The 26,372-nt window shown below is 43.0% G+C and overlaps 1 protein-coding gene across 1 annotated transcript in view; it reads left to right on the top strand.

Moving 5' to 3' along the window:
• Window positions 1-26,372, top strand: part of PPM1E (protein phosphatase, Mg2+/Mn2+ dependent 1E) — a 277,467-nt gene that overhangs the window by 173,819 nt on the left and 77,276 nt on the right. Inside the window, exon 3 of the mRNA XM_040424760.1 lies at window positions 12,649-12,848. Coding sequence (XP_040280694.1) covers window positions 12,649-12,848 — 200 coding nt within the window. The remainder of the gene's footprint in view (window positions 1-12,648; window positions 12,849-26,372) is intronic.

The following is a 26,372-nucleotide window of genomic DNA, read 5'->3' as shown; positions in this document are numbered from 1 at the left end:
CCCAATTCTCTGAATGGTTACTTTGGCATTCCACCCAGCAGCACTGCCGACCTCCCGCTGTGCAGGGAATTGCAACACAGCCTCGCTCATTTGAATAGAGTTGTGTTGCAGTCCCCTGCACAGCGGGTGGCTCAGTGCGCCTCTGATCTGGTGAAGTGCAGAAGAGACATCCGCCCCTTCATTCTCATGATTAGTGCCAGTGGTCAGATCCTCAGTCATATTGCTGTGGGATAATCTAACGTTAAGCCATACTATTACAAGAATACAACTTTGAACTAAATTGATGTAAAAAGATGGTACTTTGGTTCTGTAGAAGAAAAGGTTAGGAAAATAATTGATGCCTTTGAACTTTTGTGAAGACGTGTGTCGATATCTCTGACAAGAAAAACAAGAAAAGTAGAAGGGTAAAGAGGAAGAGGGTGACTAGCAAGAAGCTGAAGAAATCGTGGATACACAGTTCAGAAGCTCCGAAACACAATTAGAAGTCAAAGTATTCTGGTGATGAACTCTTCATATGGTCACAAGCAGTTTGAAGCAATTTACCAGGGCTCAAAGGCTATGTACACTTTTAGAGGCATTTTTGGTTTATAATTGCATTTTACAGATGTTTTACTAAAAATCATATTTTCAGTTAGCCATTGTTAAAATTATTGAGCCATTCTGTCACAAAGGGTTAACTGTTTTTCTAACTGTGTGACTGGTACTTTCAGAAGCTTACAGAAAGATATGTTTTACCCTGGTCAGAATGATTACAATGATCCCACATATGTATATTTTTTCTTGCATTTTAATACTGAAATAAATAAAAAATATTTGGAAAAAAACTAATTTTTTCTTTGCATTGCCATATTTAGACCCCCATAACTTTTTTATTTTTATGTATACGGAGCTTTGTAAGGGCTCATTTTTGCAGGGCGATCTGTACTTTTCATTGATATTCATTGTACAGCATGTGTATGACTTTTTGATGACTTTTTATTACATTTTTTGTGGGAGCTCAAGCGACCATAAAACGGCGAATCAGACGTTTTGACTTTTTCCCATTTTGTTTGGGATATTTTTATATTTTAATAGTATGGGCATTTTCGCACATGGTGATGCCCATGATATAGATTTTTAAATTAGTTATGTATGTATATTTTAATTTTGAGGAAAAGGGGGTGATTTGATTTTTGCATATTTTTAAAAATCTTTAACTTTCCAAATGCTGTGGTCACATTTGACCTCGGCATCTGAGCGGTTAAATGTATGCGATCCACGTTATCGTCAATCTCAAATGTTAGCCTGGGTGTCTGCTGTTTAAAACAGCAGGCATTTGGCGGCTATGGCGCCCGCTGTGCTCACATGCATGCAACATTTTTAAGTACCTGACCACTGACATAAATTTATGTGGGGTGGTTGGGAAGGGGTTAAACAGGTACCATTCTAGCGCTGTAAGTTCAATATCAATTCAGCAGGGATCTGATTCCCAGCACCCCTTCTGATCAGTTGTTTGAGGAGGCTGCAACGCCCCTGTGAGCACTCTGCCTCCACACAGCTTACCTAGCACAGCACCATCCATTGTAAAGTGGTTGTGCTTGGTATTGCACTTAGCCCCATTCACTTGATTGGGACTAAGCTGCGCCTAGGCCATGTCACCAATGAACGTGATGTCACTGGCCAAGGAAGAGGCTGCAGAATTCATCAGATTGCTGTGGTCTCTTCAAACAGCTGATGGGGGTTGCAGTGAGTCAGACCCCCACTGATCAGGTATTGAGGATAGGCCATCAGTATGAATATCTCAGAAAACTCCTTTAATAATAGAAGGCTTTGCATGCAGCTAAGTTTCATCGGCTGGTTGACTACACTGACGGCACTTCAGCTCCTGTTAGACGTGTCTGATATTTGTAATATGGTGCACTGAAGTGTTCTTCTCTCGCCCAGTGAGAAGTACAAGTACCGTAAATTCTAATTTTATCTCTTGAGCTACAGAAACTGTTTATCTACTTACTAATACCAACAGTCAATTCAGCTCTCGTTTAAAGTATTCTGTACCATAAGTAGGTTCATCCGGAAACATCACCGATACAGTCATTCTGTTTCAAATAAGTGGAACAATCTACCTGTAAAATAGCACAGGTGTATGAATACCTGTGTTCATAATGGTCTCCACAGGTGAGATTTGCTTAGAAAATGCTATCTAGTAGGTCTGAATACATATTTTAACTTTAATATCGTTGACAGTATTGATTATGAATTGGGTTGTATGAGGTTAAGAAAGGGTCTGGGTTCTCAATTTTCACATCCACAATCACCAAGCAAGAAAATATGGAGATAATTGGTTTTATAGTCAATGGTTTGATTACTGAAACAACCTCCTCCATGTCTACTCTGCTGCTTGAGTCATTCACCTTTCCTCTAGCTTCTGAAATGCAGTTTCTCTGTGTCAGTTCCCCAACTGGTTCCTGAATACGATTTGAAACCTCTACAATGCTCTATCTACAACCAGCACTTCATCATTAATATGGATATACCTCACTACATGACACCTTTGCTCTTCCACATCTTCTGTTGAGCTCTTCAACTCACACTGCAAATTTGGCGATGTTAGGGCTGTGATGTTTGGGCTCCAGAAGGAAACTATGCCAAACTTTATATATCTTTTTACAATAGGAGTCTATTGGTGACTTATGCCTTTCTGTGCCTGTACAGCGGCATACAACTCTGCCTTCCATCAGATGTATAGAAAGTGAAATCGTTGGTAGGTTTATCTGTCGTATACATCTGATGGAAGGCTCAAGCTTAAAAGGGTTATTCAATACTATAAACTCCCCCCCCCCATATGCCTGGGCCCCTCACAGGGAATATACTTACCCAGGGTGGGATTGGGAACTTAAAGTGGCCCTGGAAAAAACTAAAAGTGGCCCCACGTTGTAGGCAGAACTAAATTGATAAAAGACGGGCAATATAAGTAGGCAGGGACAACAGACGTAGACAGGGCCTGCAATACCATAGTGAAGCACAAAGTACCACGCTAGCAGAATCAAATACCACCAGTGCATATAAAAACCTAAGATTTTGGATTAAACTCATCAATATCTTACTAGTTCTACAGCCAGTTATTGGCTCCAAATCTATGATCTTAAAACACAATTTCAATTGATGATCTATAAAGTTGTGTTGCCAAGTTTTCTACCAGTATTCTTACTGCCAAATTACTTATATAATAAATATACAGGGTGGGCCATTTATATGGATACATCTTAATAAAATGGGAATGGTTGGTGATATTAACTTCCTGTTTGTGGCACATTAGTATATGTGAGGGGGGAAACTTTTCAAGATGGGTTGTGACCATGGTGGCCATTTTGAAGTCGGCCATTTTGAATCCAACTTTTGTTTTTTCAATAGGAAGAGGGTCATGTGACACATCAAACTTATTGGGAATTTCACAAGAAAAACAATGGTGTGCTTGGTTTTAACTTAACTTTATTCTTTCATGAGTTATTTACAAGTTTCTCTTTGTTTACAGCCATTGACATGTCGCCGAGGTTAACACGTGCGGAGCGGATAGAAATTGTGTTGATGTCTGGTGAACGCAGTAACCGGGTCATTGCAGCAGATTTCAATGCAAGACAGCCTACGAGACCACCCATCTCCCATGCTACAGTTAGCAAACTGCTTGCTAAGTTTCGTGAAACTGGTTAAGTGTTCGATTTGCCAAAATGTGGACGCATGAAATCTGTCACTAATGAAGAAACATCAGTGGCTGTCCTAGCTTCATTCAGCAAGATCCCACAGCGTAGCACTCGCCGCATGTCACTGGAGAGTGGCATTAGTCAAACATCCCTTCGGCGGATATTAGCTACTCACAAATGGCACCCTTACAAACTCCAGCTACTGCAGCATCTCAACGAGGATGACCCAGATCGGCGCACTGAATTTGCAGAATGGGCAAAACAAAAATTGGAACAGGACCCTCAGTTTACGCAGAAGATTTTGTTCAGTGATGAGGCAAACTTTTATGTGAATGGTAAAGTTAACAAACAAAACCACCGCTATTGGTCTGACACTAACCCACATTGGATAGATCCCTCCAAGACTGTTGGAACAAAAAAATTGATGGTATGGTGTGGTATATGGGGTACAAAGATAGTGGGGCCATTCTTCATCAATGGAAACCTCAAGGCCACTGGATATGCGAAATTGCTACATGATGATGTGTTTCCCTCTTTATGCACTGAAGTTGGCACGTTCCCTGAGTTTTTCCAGCAAGATGGTGCACCACCACATTATGGGTGTCAGGTCCGAGCATTCCTAGAGGAACAGTTTCCTGGAAAGTGGATTGGTCATCGTGGGCCAGTTGAATGGCCCGCAAGGTCTCCCGATCTGACCCCCTTAGACTTTTATCTTTGGGGTCATCTGAAGGCAATTGTCTATGCTGTGAAGATACGAGATGTGCAGCACCTGAAACTACGGATACTGGAAGCCTGTGCTAGCATTTCTCCTGCGGTGTTGCTATCAGTGTGTGAAGAGTGGGAGAAGAGGGTTGCATTGACAATCCAACACAATGGGCAGCACATTGAACACATTTTATAAGTGGTCAGAAACTTGTAAATAACTCATGAAAGAATAAAGTTACGTTAAAACCAAGCACACCATTGTTTTTCTTGTGAAATTCCCAATAAGTTTGATGTGTCACATGACCCTCTTCCTATTGAAAAAACAAAAGTTGGATTCAAAATGGCTGACTTCAAAATGGCCGCCATGGTCACCACCCATCTTGAAAAGTTTCCCCCCTCACATATACTAATGTGCCACAAACAGAAAGTTAATATCACCAACCATTCCCATTTTATTAAGGTGTATCCATATAAATGGCCCACCCTATATAAACCATAATACAGCATTACTTTGATGTTGTCTTATGCTCAACTACTTAAGCTGACCCTACATGATGCAGTTTCGACATAGTCTTTGTGTAACGTAGTACAATGCAAAATAAATTAGTTACATGGCCATATTACGGCTTTGTACAAGTCCCGAGTTGTCTATTATAGGGCTCCCCAAGGCACATAGAGCTTGTTAAGTTGCAGCATGATGCATGTTTATTGTGCGCATGAGACCTTAAAGAGGTTGCCCAACTTCTAATTGTGTAGCCCTACCCTTCCCAGTGGCACCTGTCAAAGGACACATACTTACCTGATCCTCAACGTTTGGTTCCAACTCCATTATTCCACCGTTGTCCTCATTGCTCTTCAGTCCCCACATGTAGACTTCTGACACAGATGGCGGTCATGTGCACAACTGCAGCCAAGGAATGGACGCAGCAGTGACTTGTTCCCAAGTGGCGCGTCACTGCGATCATGTGCCGCTTGGGGGAAACATCACAGCTGCAGCCAGTCATTGGCTGTAGTGGAGCACAGGAACCCTGTTTGTTCCAGAAGTTTGCATGCAGGGACCGAATCGCATTGAAGACATCAGTGGACCCATATGTAAATTAATTATGGAGCTGGAACTAAGCATCAAGAGGCTGGTTTGTATTCTTCTCTTGACAAATCCTGCTGGGTCGGGGGAGGTGAGGTTATTTAAAAGTTGACACAACCCAGTTAAGGGAACAATTTGGGCAACAGACTAATAAGGGAATTGGTTTGCAAAAGTAATTTTTACGGGGATAAATCACAGCAGACTAACGTCTCGCCATACAATAAGATGACTGCTACTACATACATCTGGAGAAATAGTATCGAGAATGTTTTCATGTCTTATATGCTATGTTTCTTGTATATGTCTGTTGTTTTATACCTGTATATTAATTTTTCATCTCTAACATGCATCCTTGAGCTGGATTTCAGTGCAGATTGCCATAAACCACTGCATGCAGTGTATAAATTACATTATTGTGATTGAGATGTTTTCCTGCCAAGAGTAACGTCAAGGTGACACTGTGAATAATAGAAGTAAGTTTGACATCAGTGTCAGGGTCACATCCAGACATTACAATCAGCCTTTCTTCTATTCTATTGTGAGAGGGCTTGATTCATACACATCCAATGTGACATTTCTTATTAACCCTGATATGTACATACATTTACCGGTAAAGGAACACTACTTTGATATTAACAATGCAACTGAAGTAAAGAGGAGATAAACTTGCCCAAGTAATCAGATAATGGGGAGGCTTTGTTAAGGGTGGGGTTTCAATGGTCTCTAATTGCAGACAAAGCAGTAGGAGAGGTCTCATTCTGGACCCCGTTACTTTACAGCCATAGACAAGATTGTGGGAGTAGCTAATCTCCTGAAACACACATAGAAGAATAGTTTTATAGATTTCTCACAGTTCTGATTACCATCTGAAGCAATATTTTATTATGTTCTTTCTACATTTAGCACTCCTTTAATTTAGATGGTTATTATTTTATAGTGTATCTAATATTATCTGACAAGCAGGATATGCCAAGCATCTTTATAACTGTCTTGGTTGAGCATTTAAAGTGCCTTTCCACCTAAAACTAATATTTATACCGCACAATGTTATCATGCAGGTGTCACAACCAGACAGCTGAGAAGCTCTGACAGAAGCCTTTCAGAACCTCCTCCTTGAGTTTTCTTTGTTTTGGTTTTCAGTTCCTCATCTCGTTAGCCTCTCTCAGCTGTCATGTGTTTGGACTGATTGCATCCCTTTAAATTCCTCCCCATAATGCCAGCAGAATGCTTGGATGTATAGGGAGAGGTATAAGCAGTAGAAAGAGTGAAGTGCTTATGCCGCTGTACAGAACACTGGTGAGACCTCACTTGGAGTATTGTGCGCAGTACTGGAGGCCATATCTCCAGAAGGATATAGATACTCTAGAGAGAGTTCAGAGAAGAGCTACTAAACTAGTACATGGATTGCAGGATAAAACTTACCAGGAAAGGTTAAAGGACCTTAATATGTATAGCTTGGAAGAAAGAAGAGACAGAGGGGATATGATAGAAACTTTTAAATACATAAAGGGAATCAACTCGGTAAAGGAAGAGAGCATATTTAAAAGAAGAAAAACTACCACAAGAGGACACAGTTTTAAATTAGAGGGGCAAAGGTTTAAAAGTAATATAAGGAAGTATTACTTTACTGAGAGAGTAGTGGATGCATGGAATAGCCTTCCTGCAGAAGTGGTAGCTGCAAATACAGTAAAGGGGTTTAAGCATGCATGGGATAGGCATAAGGCCATCCTTCATATAAGATAGGGCCGGGGGCTATCCATAGTATTCAGTATATTGGGCAGACTAGATGGGCCAAATGGTTCTTATCTGCCGACACATTCTATGTTTCTATGTTTCTATGTAATGCAATAGTGTGCGGCTTATACAACTTCCTGGAGTGTGTGTGCATGCTGTTCCTATTGCCCAGTCTTCTACAAAGATAAGTGCTGTACTTTTATTTGTGATTTTCTGTTTGCTGGATCTCAGTTGACCCTGACTCCCTCCGTGTCTAGTGTAGGGAGCCGGTGGTCGTGTCCCCTCACTATTGTAGGGTGTTCAGGTGGTAGATAGTCGAGGTACGTGGATATGCGACCATCCACCTTTGGGGTGTTCGCATAGGCTGAGCAGTCAGGGAGAGTGACAGGTCTTATGCAGGGGTCTCCCTTTTGTTCCTTAGTTTTGGATCCAGTGAGTCATAGATTCTTTTGCTTTGTCTTGTTTCCTGTACACCATCCGTGACAGCAGGGCTACCAAAGTAACAACTACAGCTCTAGGACATATTTAGGCTACTTTCACACTAGCAGCAGCCTTTACGGATCCAGCAGGCTGTTCACCCGCTTGAACAGCCTGCCGGAGAAGGCTGCCGCTAGTGTGAAAGTAGCCTTACTTGGCATCCTTACCACATAAATTATTTAAAATGGTTGTCTCACAAAGCCCATTTCTAAATGGAAGATAGACCAGTAATCATCTGATTGTTATCTTGCACCTCTAACCCCAGTGACCAACTATTATGGGCTGACTGAATGTGTCTGAGCCCACACTATGAGTTCCATATGTGATATAAGCAATGATTTTCTAAAAGGCAGTGTTTCTGGAGACAGGTTTTAGGGGATCCAAGGGTTTTCCAAGATGAATATTGGTAGCGGCAGGAAAAAAGTGAGAAATGGCTTCCTGTGGTATCTTGACAGTTCTAGACAGTATTATTACTCAGGTAGACAAATTATCTCTTTCATCACTGGGCTTCTGAGACAAACAGAAGAAGAACTGTAATGGACCTATATATTGTTATTCTAAGCAGAACCACACAGATTGTAGTGCCTGGAGAAAGCACTATACACAGCCCGTATTATGCATCTTCCAAGGGAACCTGTCCGCTAATCTCTTATGCACCTAATCGCAGAAAAACCAGTTTGATTCCCCTGCATGCCGTATGTAAATTAAGTTCTTGAAGTCAAGGGGGCAGCGGCTTTCTGTCTTGAAGTCAGGCTTGCCATGCCCCCTTCAAATTTGATTGATTGCCTTAGTTCTAATTTCATGTATGAATCCAGTTTGAAATTTCACACTTGCCCTTTATTGTCGGGATACCCGCAAAACAATGCGTGCTCCATGTCCTGTTCGTGACGTACTTGCAATCTCTCGTTCATGGGGCAATTAAGAATGCTTAAAAGTCACAATGTTGCCGGTGGCAGATCGTGCTGCGTAAAAGGCAGTACTGTGTAATAGGCATTTAGAGGCAGTATTAGACTGCCGGGTGATCACTAACGAGCGTTTATAGGACCACTTGTTAGAGATCATCTGCCAGAAAATCTGGCAGTCTAATACACCGAAAGGCCTCTTGCACACGACTGTATACCCTCCGTGGTGCTATTGTCTGGCCCGACGTGCACAGCATCATTGTAATCTATGATGCTGTGTGCTCCCGTGCGCACGATCAATGCCGCTCCGGGACATATGGCCCGCTCACAGACCGTATGTCACGGATGGCATACGGTCGTGTGCAAGAGGCCATAAGAACACCAGTTTCTGCCTGTTACGAAGGATATCAATGCCAACTGCTTACTATATAAAACATAAACCTATGCACATGAGGACTTGTCTGGTGTTTTAAATCATAGTTGCATGATGTAATATTGACTTTACTTAGCATTGTATCAGTATTACAAACTATCATAATATTAATTGGTAATGTACAATACAGAACACAATATATTTTTAATGTCAAAGCATTTGCTGATTGGTGTGGGTGTATGTGACATTGCATTGTTTTATGTCACATTAAATTGCTTCATTGTATTGTAATAGTAGCATGTCAATGTAAATGGCAGATATGGATAAATAGGTGTTTTTTTTCCTCACGTTTGTGGCTGTAGCTGCAAAACATTTGGGGTGAATAAATGAAGCGCTTTGCCGAAAAAGGAGGCACACTTGAAAATGTGAATGTTAGAATTAAAGGACCACTAAACCATGAAAAATAGGGGGAAAAAGCATAACTTGTTATAGAAAGTTTGTCATTACCTCTTTCTGCTTGAATATCTTAAAACATCTACAGAAACCAGTTTTGGGAGACTTCCTGAAGTCAGGCAAGTCCCTCATTCCTCCCTGTCATTCCACCTTCGGCTGGAGACAGGCTATTATCAGTTTATTTGCACTAACATGACCTCACACAGAAAGTTCAGGAAAGAGTGGGGCTTAAAGGCTATGTACACCTTTGGGGGCAATTTTTTTTTATTACTGCATTGTACTTATTTTGAGCTAAGAATAATTTTTTCAATTGGTCTTTATGAAAAATATGGCCTTTTTTTGTGTACATAGCTGAGGTGCTGTAGTAGCTGCCTGTGGATTTTCTGTATTTTCTGTCATCTGAGGAGCAGACGGACCCCTTATCTCTGCTCACTGACATTATAAATACTCATTATAGCTCAGTTCTTATCAGAATGTGGCTTAAATAAGTGTTTATGACCTCTCACTAATTTAGAGATAAGGGTTATTAGTTGACTGGCACAATGTGAAAGTACAATTTGTGCAGTTAGAAAAACAGTTAAAGGGGTTTCCAAGTTTTTTTTATTGATGACCTATCCTCAGGATAGGTCATCAATATCAGATCAGCGGGGTCCAACAGCCGGCACCCCCACCGATCAGCTGTTGTGCACTGTGCCAGCTCTGCCTCTTCTTCATTGTTTACCTGCTCGCCGTCGCATCTGCAGCGGTTAGCAGGTGTAATTGCACCCAAGCCGTCCCATTCATTTCAATGGGACGGATCGCTCCTATACAAGTGTATAGGAATGAGCCGTCCCATTGAAATGAATGGGACGGCTTGGGTGTAATTACATCTGCTCATAATGTAATGACACTTTGATACAATGTAAAGTAGTCAGTGCACAGCTTGTATAACAGTGTAAATTTGGTGTACCCTCAAAATAACTCAATACACAGTCATTAATGTCTAAACCGCTGGCAAAAAAAATGAGTACCTAAGTGAAAATGGCCAAATTGTTCCCACTTAGCCATTTTCCCTTCCCGGTGTCATGTGACTCGTTAGTGTTACAAGGTCTCAGGGGTGAATGGGGAGCAGGTGTGTTAAATTTGGTGTTATCGCTCTCGCACTCTCTCATACTGGTCACTAGAAGTTCAACATGGCACCTCATGGCAAAGAACTTTCTAAAGATCTGAAAAAAAATGGTTGCTCTACATAAAGATGGCCTAGGCTGTAAGAAGATTGACAACACCCTGAAACTGAGCTGCAGCACAAAGGCCAAGACTATACAGCGGTTTAACAAGACAGGTTCCACTCAGCACAGGCCTTGCCATGGTCGACCAAAGAAGTTGAGTGCACGTGCTCAGCGTCATATCCAGAATAGATGTATGACTTCTGCCAGCATTGCTGCAGAGGGTAAAGGGCTGGGGGGGGGAAGGGGGGGGGGGGAATCAGCCTGTCAGTTCTCAGACCATACGCTGCACACTGCATCAAATTGGTCTGCATTGCTTTTATCCCAGAAGGAAGGCTCTTCTAAAGATGATGCAGAATAAAACCTGCAAACAGGCAAGCAGACTAAGGACATGGATTACTGGAACCTGTAGTCTGATGAGACCAAGGTAAACTTATTTGGTTCAGATGGTGTCAAGCGTGTGTGTCGGTAACCAGGTGAGGAGCACAAAGACAAGTGTGTCTTGCCTACAGTCAAGCATGGTAGTGGGAGTGTCATGGTTTTGAACTTCATGAGTGCTACCGGCTGTGGGGATCTACAGTTCATTGAGGGAACCATGAATTGCAACATGTACTATAACATACTGAAGCAGAGCATGATCCCTTCCCTTTGGAAACTAGGCCACAGGGCAGTATTCCAACATGATAATGACCCCAAACACACCTCCAAGATGACCACTGCCTTGCTAAAGAAACTCAGGGTAAAGGTGCTGGACTGGCCAAGCATGTCTCCAGACCTAAACCCTATTGAGCATCTGTGGGGCATCCTCAAATGGAGGGTGGAGAAGCGTGAGGTCTCTAACATCCACCAGCTCCGTTTTGTCGTCGTGGAAGAGGATACCATTGGCAATGTGTGAAGTTCTAGTGAACGCCATGCCCAAGAGAGTTAAGGCAGTGCTGGAAAATAATGATGGCCACACAAACTATTGGGCACAATTTGGCCATTTTTACTTAGGGGTGTACTCCTTTTGTTGCCAGCAGTTTAGACATTAATGGCTGTGTGTTAAGTTATTTTGAGGGCACACAAAATGTACACTGCTATACAAGCTATACACTGACTACTTTACATTGTATCAAAGTGTCATATCTTCAGTGTTTCCTATCAAAAGATATAATAAAATATTGAAAAAAAATGTGAGTGGTGTACGGACTTTTGTGAGACACTGTATATACTACAGCAGGTTAGTATTGGCACTGGCTGGCACTGTTACCAAATCTATTTTGCACGATGCTAATGTCTGTAAAGGGCTACGGAATATAGCAGGACTATATAAGAGCGTAAAATAAATACAAATAAATATTACAAACTATGAGATTCCTTCCAACAAAATGGCCATTCTCACTGTGTAGACAAAAGTTATCCAGACAAAACCCAGCCCCATCCTCCTAAACTTCCTGGCTCATGTGCACTAGCATCAGAGGAGGAGAGGGAGAAGACATGTCTGCAACCTGTGAGAAAATGCACTGTTTTCTATTGTATTTTGATATCTGATGGAACAAGAGCAAATAACAAAGACAAAACTGAGATTATTTTAGGTTTTGTTGTTTTTTTTTTTTTTATGTCTTTGGATTCAGAGTGTAGTTCCCAGATTGTTTGGTGAACTGAGGATAGATGTACAAAGACTTCATCATCCACAGGGTAAAATACTGACAAACTTGGGAGCATGCAGAGACTGTGTGAATATAGTCAATTCTTTTTGTAGGTCTATCTTTTCTTTAAAATATCAGCAAAGTCATGCAAATGAATATCAGTGCTGTGTCATTAGTCTGGGACGAAAAAAAGGAAGTCAAATTAGGCATTTGGAATTGCCTGTAAACACAAAGCATACTTTTGTAGGTAATGGTGTTGAGCTGGGTGCCATGACTGCTCCTGGCAGTCCCTGGACCCGTTGTGATTTCTAATCACAACTTGATTTAAAGACTATTGAAATATTATTCCTTATTAATGGTGTTTATTGATACATTTTACTTTACCTGCTCTTTCTTTGCTTACTTTCTAGAGCTAGAGACTGTGAAACTGGCCCATGCTGTATTCAGCAAGCTGCATGAGATCTGCTGTAGCTGGGTGAAAGACTTTCCTTTGTGCCCCAAACCACATCTTTATTATGATACATCAATTCATGCTATCAAAAACATGCGAAGGAAGATGGAGGACAAGCATGTCTGCATCCCAGACTTTAACATCCTCTTCAACCTTGAGGTATTGAACATTTATGTAAATATAAAGGATATACAATATTTTAAAGTAAAGCCATCTGCTATCTGTTTTGTTAGTATGTGTAACAGCCTTGCTTATTTTATAATTATAACTTGGCAGTATTCAAGAAATGTAAATCACTGACCACTTTGTCTATTGCTGGGCACTTGTACCAGAGGACTGAGGACTGTAGTAATTGGTTAGAGTTTAACGAGGTTGTACAGTGTCATATAAACAGGATAGGTCAACGATATCAGATGGAGGGGAGGGGGTTCAACACACAGCACCCCCACCGATCAGATGTTTGAAGAGGCCACAGTGCTTGTGTGTGGGTAAACAAGGTAAAAAAGAGGACACAGTGCTTGCATGATCTGCAGCCTCTTCAAACAGCTGATCGGTGGGGTGTCAGACCGCTGCCGATCTGATGTTGATGACCTATCCAGAGGATTGGTCACTGCATAGCTTTTCAGATGTGCCCATCACAGCTTCACAGAGATTCTTACCCAGCTTTTGCAGGCTCCTGGATTGCAAATCAGACTATGTAGTTTACAGTATGAGGGTTGGGAATATGTGAATGTATAAGTAGGTAGATTTGGCATTCTGCAGTCTGGAAAATCTGGCTAACAACCTCTGCTTGGTGGTGCTGAAAGTCATATTGGTTATATAAAATACACAATGTGCTGCTCCGATACATTGTGTGTTTTTCATAAGGTATTGGGACAACATTGAGTATATACTGCCTACCCAGTTTAGTCTATAACATACCTCCACATTGGTGGTTACCCAGCATTCTGACGCTACTGAGAGCCAAATCTGTCTAATTATGCCGTTACATGAAAGGGAGAACAATCACTGCATAGGTAGGCAGAATTGCCGTTCAGCTGTCTAAGAAAGTTGGATGACTTTTCCTATAAAACTGTAATTGGCTGTGTACATACACTTTTGTCCTGATATGTGTATGGTAGTATATGTATGCTATTTATGTCATTGTATGTATACCAAGTACTGTATATGCCAGCATATGTGCTACTGCTAGTACTGTTACCATGATTATTTCATACTACTGGTAATTTAGGAGATTCCTTCCAACAAACTGGTCATGCTTCCTAAGATATTGAAAGGTATTCAACCTAAACCCAACCCCTTTGTCTTAAACTTCCTGGCATTGTGCATTAGCACCAGAGAGGGAGGTAGAAAAAGACATGGCTGCAGCCTAAGAGAACAAGTTTAGCAATTGTGATAAAGGACAGAAAAGGATCAAGAAAGCCGAGATATCGTGATGTGTTTCATTGTGGTTTTGGCAATATTGCAGATGCACCTAAACTCTGGTTCATCCATAATCTGTAAACCAAGCCTTAGGGATTGCAATATTTCCCCAATTTAGTATCTTTTATTATTAACCTCTTCCTGACTGTCCACTGGCTCTATATGTCCTATCTGCACATACCCCGTACAGATAGTACGTATATAAACGTTCAGGCAGCGCTGGGATTAAAGCTCTTGCTCCTGCAATCTACAAACCGGATTCCAAAAAAGTTGGGACACTAAATAAATTGTGAATAAAAACTGAATGAAATGATGTGGAGATGGCAAATGTCAATATTTTATTTGTAATAGAACGTAGATGACAGATCAAACGTTTAATCCGAGTAAATGTATCATTTTAAAGGAAAAATACGTTGATTCCAATTTTCACGGTGTCAACAAATCCCAAAAAAGTTGGGACAAGTAGCAATAAGAGGCTGGAAAAAGTAAATTTGAGCATAACGAAGAGCTGGAAGACCAATTAACACTAATTAGGTCAATTGGCAACATGATTGGGTATAAAAAGAGCTTCTCAGAGTGGCAGTGTCTCTCAGAAGCCAAGATGGGTAGAGGATCACCAATTCCCACAATGTTGCGCAGAAAGATAGTGCAGCAATATCAGAAAGGTGTTACCCAGCGAAAAATTGCAAAGACTTTGCATCTATCATCATCAACTGTGCATAACATCATCCGAAGATTCAGAGAATCTGGAACAATCTCTGTGCGTAAGGGTCAAGGCCGTAAAACCATACTGGATGCCCGTGATCTCCGGGCCCTTAAACGACACTGCACCACAAACAGGAATGCTACTGTAAAGGAAATCACAGAATGGGCTCAGGAATACTTCCAGAAACCCTTGTCAGTGAACACAATCCACCGTACCATCCGCCGTTGCCAGCTGAAACTCTACAGTGCAAAGAAGAAGCCATTTCTAAGCAAGATCCACAAGCTCAGGCGTTTTCACTGGGCCAGGGATCATTTAAAATGGAGTGTGGCAAAATTGAAGACTGTTCTGTGGTCAGACGAGTCACGATTCGAAGTTCTTTTTGGAAATCTGGGACGCCATGTCATCCGGACCAAAGAAGACAAGGACAACCCAAGTTGTTATCAACGCTCAGTTCAGAAGCCTGCATCTCTGATGGTATGGGGTTGCATGAGTGCGTGTGGCATGGGCAGCTTGCATGTCTGGAAAGGCACCATCAATGCAGAAAAATATATTCAGGTTCTAGAACAACATATGCTCCCATCCAGACGTCATCTCTTTCAGGGAAGACCCTGCATTTTTCAACAAGATAATGCCAGGCCACATTCTGCATCAATCACAACATCATGGCTGCGTAGGAAGGATCCGGGTACTGAAATGGCCAGTCTGCAGTCCAGATCTTTCACCTATAGAGAACATTTGGCGCATCATAGAGGAAGGTGCAACAAAGAAGGCCCAAGACGATTGAACAGTTAGAGGCCTGTATTAGACAAGAATGGGAGAGCATTCCTATTTCTAAACTTGAGAAACTGGTCTCCTCGGTCCCCAGACGTCTGTTGAGTGTTGTAAGAAGAAGGGGAGATGCCACACAGTGGTGAAAATGGCCTTGTCCCAACTTTTTGGGGATTTGTTGACACCATGAAATTCTGATTCAACATATTTTCCCCTTAAAATGGTACATTTTCTCAGTTTAAACTTTTGTTCCGTGATTTATGTTATATTCTGAATAAAATATTAGAAGTTGGCACATCATTGCATTCAGTTTTTATTCACGATTTGTATAGTGTCCCAACTTTTTTGGAATCCGGTTTGTAGTAGGAGCAGGTCGGGTCCCGGCTGTGAGACACAACGGTGACCCTGAGGAGAAGACAGGAGCGGTTTAGTACCGCTTCTGCCTTCTCCTGTGACGGGAGGACAGTGCTGCACGAGCACAGGGGGGAGAGCAGGAAATGGCAGAGCCGCTTCCTCTGTTAGTCATGGCGGTCACGTGACCGCCGGGGGTGTCTGGGGCAGGAGCAGAGCTGCAGGGTCTAAGAAAACCCTGATCAGCTCTGCCTGTGTGTAATGCCCCAAACACAGGGCTGATATCCCCTGTAACTGGGGTTCCTGTGGATGCCCCAGTTACAGTGGAAACAGTGAAAAAAAAAAAAGTCTGTGTCCTCCAGAGGTCTTTTAATGACCTCCTGGGGGACATATTATGTGCCAATAAATTTAAATATAAGTAAAAAAATAATTAATAAAAAATACAAATAAAAAAAAGGAAAAAAATAAATAAAAAATGCAGCTGCTAACAGAGACCGTCACCATAGTCGCCCCGTTCGGTCAAACCTATACATGTTATATATGAAAATGATTGTCACAAAATTGGGAACCCATTGCAATAATTCATTTTTGTGTCAGTTTAATATTTAAGAAATAAAAAGCTATAATAAAAAAAATACATTTTAATAATTAGCGGCTTTCTTCCAAATGAAACCTAAAGAAAGGCAAAAAAAACTCTAAATAAAATTCTAGTAAAAATTGTCAAGTAAAAAAAAAAAAAAAATCGCTCAAATTATTTTGCTAGTGTGACACAGTGAAAGGTCTGATGTGGAGATGAAGGTATTTTCCTCCCAGCTTGTGCTGCTGGACTGATTAACACCAAGGATCTCATATGCCGATCTAGGCTTTGCTGACAGCTGACTGTCTTAAAAGGTCAGCTGGATGGCAGTAGGGGGTGTGTGAGGCCTGTGGCTGGATGTCGGCTTGTGACCTGTCTGGGAACACCTGGACTTGTCCCTCTTCCATGGTACCCGCAGCACGGTGTGAATTAAACACCAGGACTGACTGGACCTTCTTAAGCGGTACCCGCGGCATGGTGTGAATTGAGCACCAGGTACCGACTGATGCCTCCGAAGTAGGCCTCGGAGCTGTATTGTCTCAGGAAATGAATGAGCATCCCGTTGTTTTCCTAAGCCGCAAGCTCACCACAGTTGAGACTAGATACAGCATAGTGGAGAGAGAGTGCCTGGCCATCAAATGGGCAATCGAGTTTCTCCTCTATTATCTGTTGGGGAGAAACTTCCGTCTGGTGACCGACCACTCTCCTCTCAAGTGGATGAGTCAAGCCAAAGAGAGGAATGCCCGGGTCACCAGATGGTTCTTGTCATTGCAGAACTTCAAGTTCACAGTGGAGCACAGAGTATGCCGGTTACAGGGAAACGTGGATGCCATGTCCCAGGTGCACTGTTTGGCAAGTGTTCACCCCCTCAAGGTTGAACAAAGGGTGGGCTATGTGACACAGTGAAAGGTCTGGTGTGGAGAGGAAGGTATTTTCCTCCCAGCATGTGCTGCTGGACTGATTGACACCCAGGTGAGGTCAAGCATCGGACCGGATCTCATATGCCCGGGCTTTCCTGACAGCTGACTTAAAAGGCCAGCTGGATGGCAGTACGGGGTGTGTGAGGCCTGTGGCTGGATGTTGGCTTGTGGCCTGTCTGGAAGGACAGGTCGGCGAACAACTCGACTTGTCCCTCTTCTGCGGTACCCACAGCCCAGTGTGAATTACACACCAGGACTGGACCTTCTTAAGCGGTACTCGCGGCTCAGTGTGCATTGAGCACCAGGACTTAAAACCTAAGGTGACTTTTGTTTTTGTTAACCTGCTTGCTTGTGTTCAAGAACAGTTTTGTAGCTCTGTACTGTGTCCGCTTACCCGGCCTACCACAGCGAATCCCCACAGTAGTCAAACAAATAAAAAAGCTAGGGTCACTAAACCACCACATGCACAAAATCAAAAAAATTTGCCTGGACATTCAGGCGTTTTGTGGGCCCGGTCATGAAAGGGTTATGAATGCTTTATAATATTTAACATACCTGTGTAGAAACCCAAAAAAGCAACAATTAAAACTCTTCAAAAACTGTAGTTTTTGCTTATAATTACAGATGAGCGACGAAGTGGAATTCAATCCGAATTTCAGGAAAAATTTGATTCGCAACTAATGCGAATTTCCTGGCGCTTCGTGGTAACGAATCACAATTTTCCTAAAATGGCGGTTACACGTGTGAGGACTGAGGACATGCGGCAAGGAACTCTGGGAAGGCGGGATCACCCAGATTAACATGCCTGCATGCAGCCAATCAGCAGCCATCCAGCCCTCTGATGTCACAGCCCTATAAATACGGCAGCCATTTTAGATTCTGACATTTTCCATTCAGAGTGCAGGTACAGATATGTGAAGGCGCTAGGGACAGCAAGTGGAAAAATGATTGTGGAAAAGAAAGACAGAAAAAACGATTTATAAGTGCCAGGAAAGGATAGGAATCCTTTCACAGCATCTTAGTGCAGGGAGAAACGTCAGAAGGCATTAATGACATTGATAGGAAAGTGATTTACAAGTGGAGGGAACGATTATTTGGGGATCCAAATAGTCATTAGACAGCTCTGTCATTCCAGCTTTTTGTTATTGGGCTGCAACTGTTATGTTGAAAAGCCTTTAGTGGCTTATATCTTAGTATCTTATTCAGTACGACAATAAAAATATATATACGCATTTCACTTCTGCAGTTATTTCTGTAGAAGGCGTATAGGGGCGTATTTCAGTACAACAAGAAAAATATATGCGCACTGCACTGTTGCAGTTATTTCTGGTGAAAGCGTATAGGGGCGTATTTCAGTAAAAAAATAAAAATATATATACACTGCACTGTTGCAGTTATTTCTGTTTAAAGAGTATAGGGACGTATTACAGTAACAAAAGAAAAATATATACTCACTGCACTGTTGCAGTTATTTCTGGTGAAAGCGTATAGGGGCGTAGTTCAGTCCAACAAGAAAAATATATTCTCATGTCACTTTAGCTGTTTTTCTGGTGAAAGCGTATAGGTGCATATTTCAGTCCAACAAGAAAAATATATACGCACTGCACTGTTGCAGTTGTTTCTGGTGAAAGAGTATAGGGCGTATTTCAGTAAAAAAAGAAAAATATATACGCACTGAAGTGTTGCAGTTATTTCTGGTGAAAGCGTATAGGGGCGTATTTCTGAACTACAAGAAAAATATATACGCACTTCACTCTTTGATTGTTTTCTGGTGAAATCGTATAGTGGCCTATTTCAGTCAAACAAGAAAAATATATACAGTACAGACCAAATGTTTGGACACACCTTCTCATTCAAAGAGTTTTCTTTATTTTCATGACTATGAAGGCATCAAAACTATTAATTAACACATGTGGAATTATATACATAACAAACAAGTGTGAAACAACCGAAAATATGTCATATTCTATGTTCTTCAAAGTAGCCACCTTTTGCTTTGATTACTGCTTTGCACACTCTTGGCATTCTCTTGATGAGCTTCAAGAGGTAGTCCCCTGAAATGGTCTTCCAACAGTCTTGAAGCAGTTCCCAGAGATGCTTAGCACTTGTTGGCCCTTTTGCCTTCACTCTGCGGTCCAGCTCACCCCAAACCATCTTGATTGGGTTCAGGTCCGGTGACTGTGGAGGCCAGGTCATCTGGCGCAGCACCCCATCACTCTCCTTCATGGTCAAATAGCCCATACTTTCAAAGTTTTCCCAATTTTTCGGCTGACTGACTGACCTTCATTTCTTAAAGTAATGATGGCCACTCGTTTTTCTTTACTTAGCTGCTTTTTTCTTGCCATAATACAAATTCTAACAGTCTATTCAGTAGGACTATCAGCTGTGTATCCACCTGACTTCTCCTCAATACAACAGATGGTCCCAACCCCATTTATAAGGCAAGAAATCCCACTTATTAAACCTGACAGGGCACACCTGTGAAGTGAAAACCATTTCAGGGGACTACCTCTTGAAGCTCATCAAGAGAATGCCAAGAGTGTGCAAAGCAGTATTCAAAGCAAAAGGTGGCTACTTTGAAGAACCTAGAATATGACATATTTTCAGTTGTTTCACACTTGTTTGTTATGTATATAATTCCACATGTGTTAATTCATAGTTTTGATGCCTTCAGTGTGAATCTACAATTTTCATAGTCATGAAAATAAAGAAAACTCTTTGAATGAGAAGGTGTGTCCAAACTTTTGGTCTGTACTGTACAAACTGCACTGTTGCAGTTATTTCTGGTGAAAGCGTATAGGGGCGTTGTTCAGTCCAACAAGAAAAATATATTCTCAGGTCACTTCAGCTGTTTTTTCTGGTGAAAGCGTTTAGGGGCGTATTTCAGTACAACAAGAAAAATATATACGCACTGCACTGTTGCAGTTATTTCTGGTGAAAGCGTATAGGGGCGTATTTCTGAACTACAAGAAAAATATATGCGCACTTCACTCTTTGATTGTTTTCTGGTAAAATCGTATAGGGGCTTATTTCAGTCCAACAAGAAAATTATATACAAATTGCACTGTTGCAGTTATTTCTGTTTAAAGTGTATAGGGGTATTTTACAGTAAAAAAAGAAAAATATATACGCACTGCACTTCTGTAGTTATTTATGTTGAAAGCGTATAGGGGTGTATTTCAGTACAGTAAGAAAAATATATACGCACTGCATTGTTGCAGGTATTTCTGGTGAAAGCTTATAGGGGTGTATTTCAGTACAACAAGAACAATATATACCCATTGCACTGTTGCAGTTATTTCTGGTGAAAACATATAGGGGCGTATTTCAGTAAAAAAATAAAAATATATACGCACTACACTGTTGCAGTTATTTCTAGTAAAAGCGTATAGGGGCATATTTCTGAACAAAAAGAAAAAAATATACGCACTTCACTCTTTGATTGTTTTCTGGTCAAAGCGTATAGTGGCCTATTCCAGTCCAACAAAAAAAAATATGCACTGCACTGTTGCAGTTATTTCTGTTTAAAGCGTATAGGGTTGTAGTTCAGTACAACAAGAAAAATATATTCTCAGTTTACTTCTGCAGTTATTTCTGTTGAAAGTGTATTTATACCCATTGCACTGTTGCAGTTATTTCTGGTGAAAACATATAGGGGTGTATTTCAGTACAACAAGAAAAATATATACGCACTGCACTGTTGCAGTTATTTCTGGTGAAAGCATATAGGGGCATATTTCTGAACTACAAGAAAAATATATACGCATTTTACTCTTTGATTTTTTCTGGTCAAATAGTATAGTGGCCTATTCCAGTCCAACAAGAAAAATATATACGCACTGCACTGTTGCAGTTATTTCTGTTTAAAGCGTATAGGGTCATAGTTCAGTACAACAAGAAAAATATATTCTCAGTTCACTTCTGCAGTTATTTCTGTTGAAAATGTATACGGGCGTATTTCAGTACAACAAGAAAAATATATACGCACTACACTCTTCGATTGTTTTCTGGTCAAAGCGTATAGTGGCCTATTTCAGTCCAAGAAAAATATATACGCACTGCACTGTTGCAGTATTACAGTAAAAAAAGAAAAATATATATGGACTGCACTGTTGCAGTAGTTCAGTACAACAAGAAAAATATATAGGCATTTCACTTCTGCAGTTATTTCTGGGGAAAGCGAATCGGGGCGTATTTCAGAACTTCAAGAAATATACAGTACAGACCAAAAGTTTGGACACACCTTCTCATTCAAAGAGTTTTCTTTATTTTCATGACTATGAAAATTGTAGGTTCACACTGAAGGCATCAAAACTATGAATTAACACATGTGGAATTATATTCATAACAAACAAGTGTGAAACAACTGAAAATATGTCATATTCTAGGTTCTTCAAAGTAGCCACCTTTTGCTTTGATTACTGCTTTGCACACTCTTGGCATTCTCTTGATGAGCTTCAAGAGGTAGTCCCCTGAAATGGTTTTCACTTCACAGGTGTGCCCTGTCAGGCTTAATAAGTGGGATTTCTTGCCTTATAAATGGGGTTGGGACCATCAGTTGCATTGAGGAGAAGTCAGGTGGATAAACAGCTGATAGTCCTACTGAATAGACTGTTAGAATTTGTATTATGGCAAGAAAAAAGCAGCTTAGTAAAGAAAAATTAGTGGCCATCATTACTTTAAGAAATGAAGGTCAGTCAGTCAGCCGAAAAATTGGGAAAACTTTGAAAGTAAGGGCTATTTGACCATGAAGGAAAGTGATGGGCTGCTGCGCCAGATGTCCTGGCCTCCACAGTCACCGGACCTGAACCCAATCGAGATGGTTTGGGGTGAGCTGGACCGCAGAGTGAAGGCAAAAGGGCCAACAAGTGCTAAGCATCTCTGGGAACTGCTTCAAGACTGTTGGAAGACCATTTCAGGGGACTACCTCTTGAAGCTCATCAAGAGAATGCCAAGAGTGTGCAAAGCAGTAATCAAAGCAAAGGTGGCTACTTTGAAGAACCTAGAATATGACATATTTTCAGTTGTTTCACACTTGTTTGTTATGTATATAATTCCACATGTGTTAATTCATAGTTTTGATGCCTTCATAGTCATGAAAATAAAGAAAACTCTTGAATGAGAAGGTGTGTCCAAACTTTTGGTCTGTACTGTATATACGTACTTCACTCTTAAATTTTTTTCTAATCAAAGCGTATAGGGTCGTATTTCAGAACAACAGAAAAAATATATTCTCAGTGAATTTGTGCAGTTAATTGTAGTCAAAGCATTTAGTGGACTATTTTAGTACAAAAAGAAAAATATATTTGTCACTTTTAGGGGTGTTTTAAGTTCCGTTTAATTAGTGTAGTTCAGCTACAAGTATGTCAGACAGAGAAGTGCCAGGCCATGCGCAGAGGAGTGGCAGAGGCCTGAATGTTTCGGGCGCATGCATAGGTCGCAGTAGAGTAAGGGGGCGTGGCAGCAGGAGTCGCAGCGATAGGCCTGAGCTCCCAGTGTCATCTAGCGGTCGTGTCTTGACCAGCAACCCAGCGGTTCTTGATTGGTTAGCTCGGTCATCCACGTCATCCCAAGTGACATCAGACACCCCCAGCCAACACTCGTGGGTTCATCAGACACAACCCTTAGTTGGCATGGCTCGGGAGCAGGCCCTGTGCCCTCACTTGTCCTCAACCTGACTCTGTCCTATTCTGTTCCCTCACCGCGAGAAGTACTATATGCTGTGGGCTCAGCTACACTTTTCAGTGAAGAAGAGCTACTAGAGGACAGTCAGCAGCTACTGCCCAGCCAAGATCTGGAGGAGACATCCGCCGCTTCCTCCACTAGGCGGGCAAGTAGTGGTGCAGGAGCTTGTGTTGCGAGCAGTCAGGCTCCTGACCCAGATACCATTGAGGAGGACATCAGTGACGTGCAGACACTACTTGAGGATGATGATGATGAAGCCGATTGCACGGGAGCCGGGTGCAGAAGGGGCTTCATCATCATTAGGAGAAGATGGTGTCAGCTTTCCTGTAAGGCAGCGGTTAAGCCAGCTGCGTGGTAGCATGGCTGGGAGTCAACAGGGTGGCAGCAGTTGCAGGTCGGGAGCCAAACTTGCCCAGGGAAGACCACCTGCTTCGCAGCAGCCTACCTGCCCGGGAAGTAGTGGTGCAGGGGTTTACGGAGGCAGTAGCGGTAGCAGTCAGTGCGGACTGTTGGGGGGGAAAATCACCTACTCGGCGTTGTGGCAGTTTTTTATTAAGCTGCCAGAGGAGGTTAACGTGGCCACATGTAGAATATGTGGGCAGAAGGTGAAGCATGGCCAGGGTGCCAATGTTGGCACTACGGCCCTGCGTCAACATATGCAGCATCGCCATGCAGTGGCCTGGGAGAGCCGTGGCTCCGATGTGGTGGTCCAGCCTGCCGCAGCTACTGCTGCATCACCCAGTGGCACGCACCCGGTTTCAGCCAGTCAATGCTCCGCCACCTCAGCCGAAGGGAGCTGTCTGTCATTCCCATCTTCTGCTGGTCCAGATGCTCCTGCTCCTACTCCTCGTCAGTCATTCTGTCAGCAATCAATCATCGAAGCGATTTCCAAGAGACAGCAGTATGCGTGCACTCATCCAATGGCGCGCAAGCTGAACGTGCTCCTGTCAAAGTTGCTGGTGCTGCAGTCCTTCCCTTTCCAAGTGGTGGACTCTGCACCTTTCAGAGAAGTGATGGCTTGTTCCGAGCCGAGGTGGAGAGTCCCAAGCCGTCATTTCTTTGTGAAAAAGGCAGTACCAGCCCTGCACAAATATGTCGAAAAGAAGGTGGGCCAGTCCTTGAGCCTGTCGGTGTCTGCCAAAGTTCACGGCAGCGCCGACGTGTGGAGCTGTAACTACGGTCAGGGACAGTACATGTCCTTTACGGCCCAGTGGGTGAATGTGGTTCCTGCACAGCCACACCAGCAACTTGCTGCACAGCCACACCAGCAACTTCCGCCTCCACGTTTTTCACGCCCTTGGTCCAGCGACAATATCTGCTTCTGCTCCTCATCCTCCACCGTGTCCTCAGCCTCCACTGCAGGGACAGTCACAGTGCCCCTCCAGAATACCACATGTGCAGGGCTCAGCAGTGTCACGCTGTTCTGCACCTGGTTTTGCCTTGGCGAACGGAGTCACACAGGGGAGGAACTGCTCCGTGTGATGCATCAAGAAATCGAATCCTGGCTTTCTCCACACAACTGAAAATCGGAACCATGCTGACCTACAACGGGAAGAACATGGTGTCGGCGCTGTGTCAAGGAAGGCTGAGCCATGCGCCCTGCATGGAACGCGTGTTCAATCTGGTTGTCAAGCAGTTCCTGAAGTGTTCCACCATCTGCAAGACATCCTAAAAATGGGCAGGAAACTTTGCATGCACTTCAGCCACTCGTACACTGCAAAGCACACCCTCCTTGAACTGCAGCGGCAGAACGGCATCCCCCAACATAGGCTGATATGCGACATTTCACCATTGGAATTCCACCATCCATATGTTGGATCGACTATACGAACAGAGATGAGGCAAGCGATAGGAGTACTCCACTGTGTAACTTCGATGTCAGCCAGTGGCAGCTCATGCGTGACACCTGCCGTTTGTTTAGGCCCTTTGAGGAGGCCACGTTATTTGTCAATCACCAGGACTACATAATGAACAACGTCATGCCACTGCTTTGGAACAGATGCTGGTAACTATGGCTGGTCAGGGGACAGGAGACGTGGCGCCTCGATCTCACATCCACATGAGCCCTGTGGGGGCCGAACTGAAAGAGGAGGAGGGGGAGGAGGACATTGGAGCACAGGCAATGTGTAGCCAAATGCTTGTTTTTTCTACCCAGCTGACAGGAGAGGAGGAGGAGGAGCGGTAGCAGTCAGAGGAACTACAGGGCGACAGAGGACCCGTACACACCGTGGCAGTATGCAGTGGAGATGGAGGCAGGGAGTCCGTCCAAATCACTTGCACAAATGGCGCGATGCATGCTCACTTGCTTGCGTAGTGACAGCTGAATTGTCACCATTCGGCAGAGGAATGACTTCTGGCTCTCCACCTTGTTGGACCCTCGCTCCAGAATGGGGGCCTTTTTTACACCCACCGAGAGGGAGGACAAACTGAACTACTACAGAGACATCCTATGTAGTCAGTTGGCCTCTACCTATCTGCGCCATCGTCCATCCTCTCGCAGGTCTGACCGGGGGGGCCCCTCTGCGCTCACGTTCCACTGCCATGGCTGCTGGGGAGGGGTGGGGTGGCAGGAGCAGTACCAGATCCATCAGCAGCAGCCTGAGTCTACAGTCGCTGATGAGTAGCTTTCTTCACCCGCATAGTGAAGAAACTACTCACCAGCAGCAGGTAGACCTGGAGCAGGACCTGAACCAGCAGGTGGTGGTATACTCTGACAGCACCCTGCCACCCAACATTGAAGATCCGCTGGACTACTGGGTAGCCAAACTGGATTTGTGGCCACAACTAGCAGTTTGCCCTAGAAAAGCTGTCCTGCCCGGCCAGTAGTGTGGCATCAGAGCGGGTTTTAGTGCGGCGGGGGCCATAGTTACCACAAGGAGAACTCGCCTATCCACCCAAAATGTGAGAGACTGACCTTTGTCAAGATGAATCAGGCGTGGATCAGCCAGGATTTCCAACCACCAATTCCTAAAGCATCAGACTAGATCATCCATGGTGCCACACCAACACTTTGATAAAAGAGAGTTTCTTCTGGCTACCTGCCTCAGCTACTACTCTGATGCTGCAACCCTCCAGATGCCACACATCTGATGCCAAGTGCTCCTTATTTCACCCACCTTCGTCAGCGGGTACTGGTATTGCCACCCACCGCCCCACTCTGTTACCGGGTCACTTTGTGGTCTCCTGATGCAGCTGCTGCTTCCGTCTCCAAACAATGTCACCTTGCCACTCTGTGGTCCCCTGATGCTGCTGCT

This window comes from Bufo bufo, chromosome 3, assembly GCF_905171765.1.
Source record: "Bufo bufo chromosome 3, aBufBuf1.1, whole genome shotgun sequence".
Taxonomy (NCBI): domain Eukaryota; kingdom Metazoa; phylum Chordata; class Amphibia; order Anura; family Bufonidae; genus Bufo; species Bufo bufo.
This window is presented reverse-complemented; position numbering and strand designations above follow the sequence as displayed.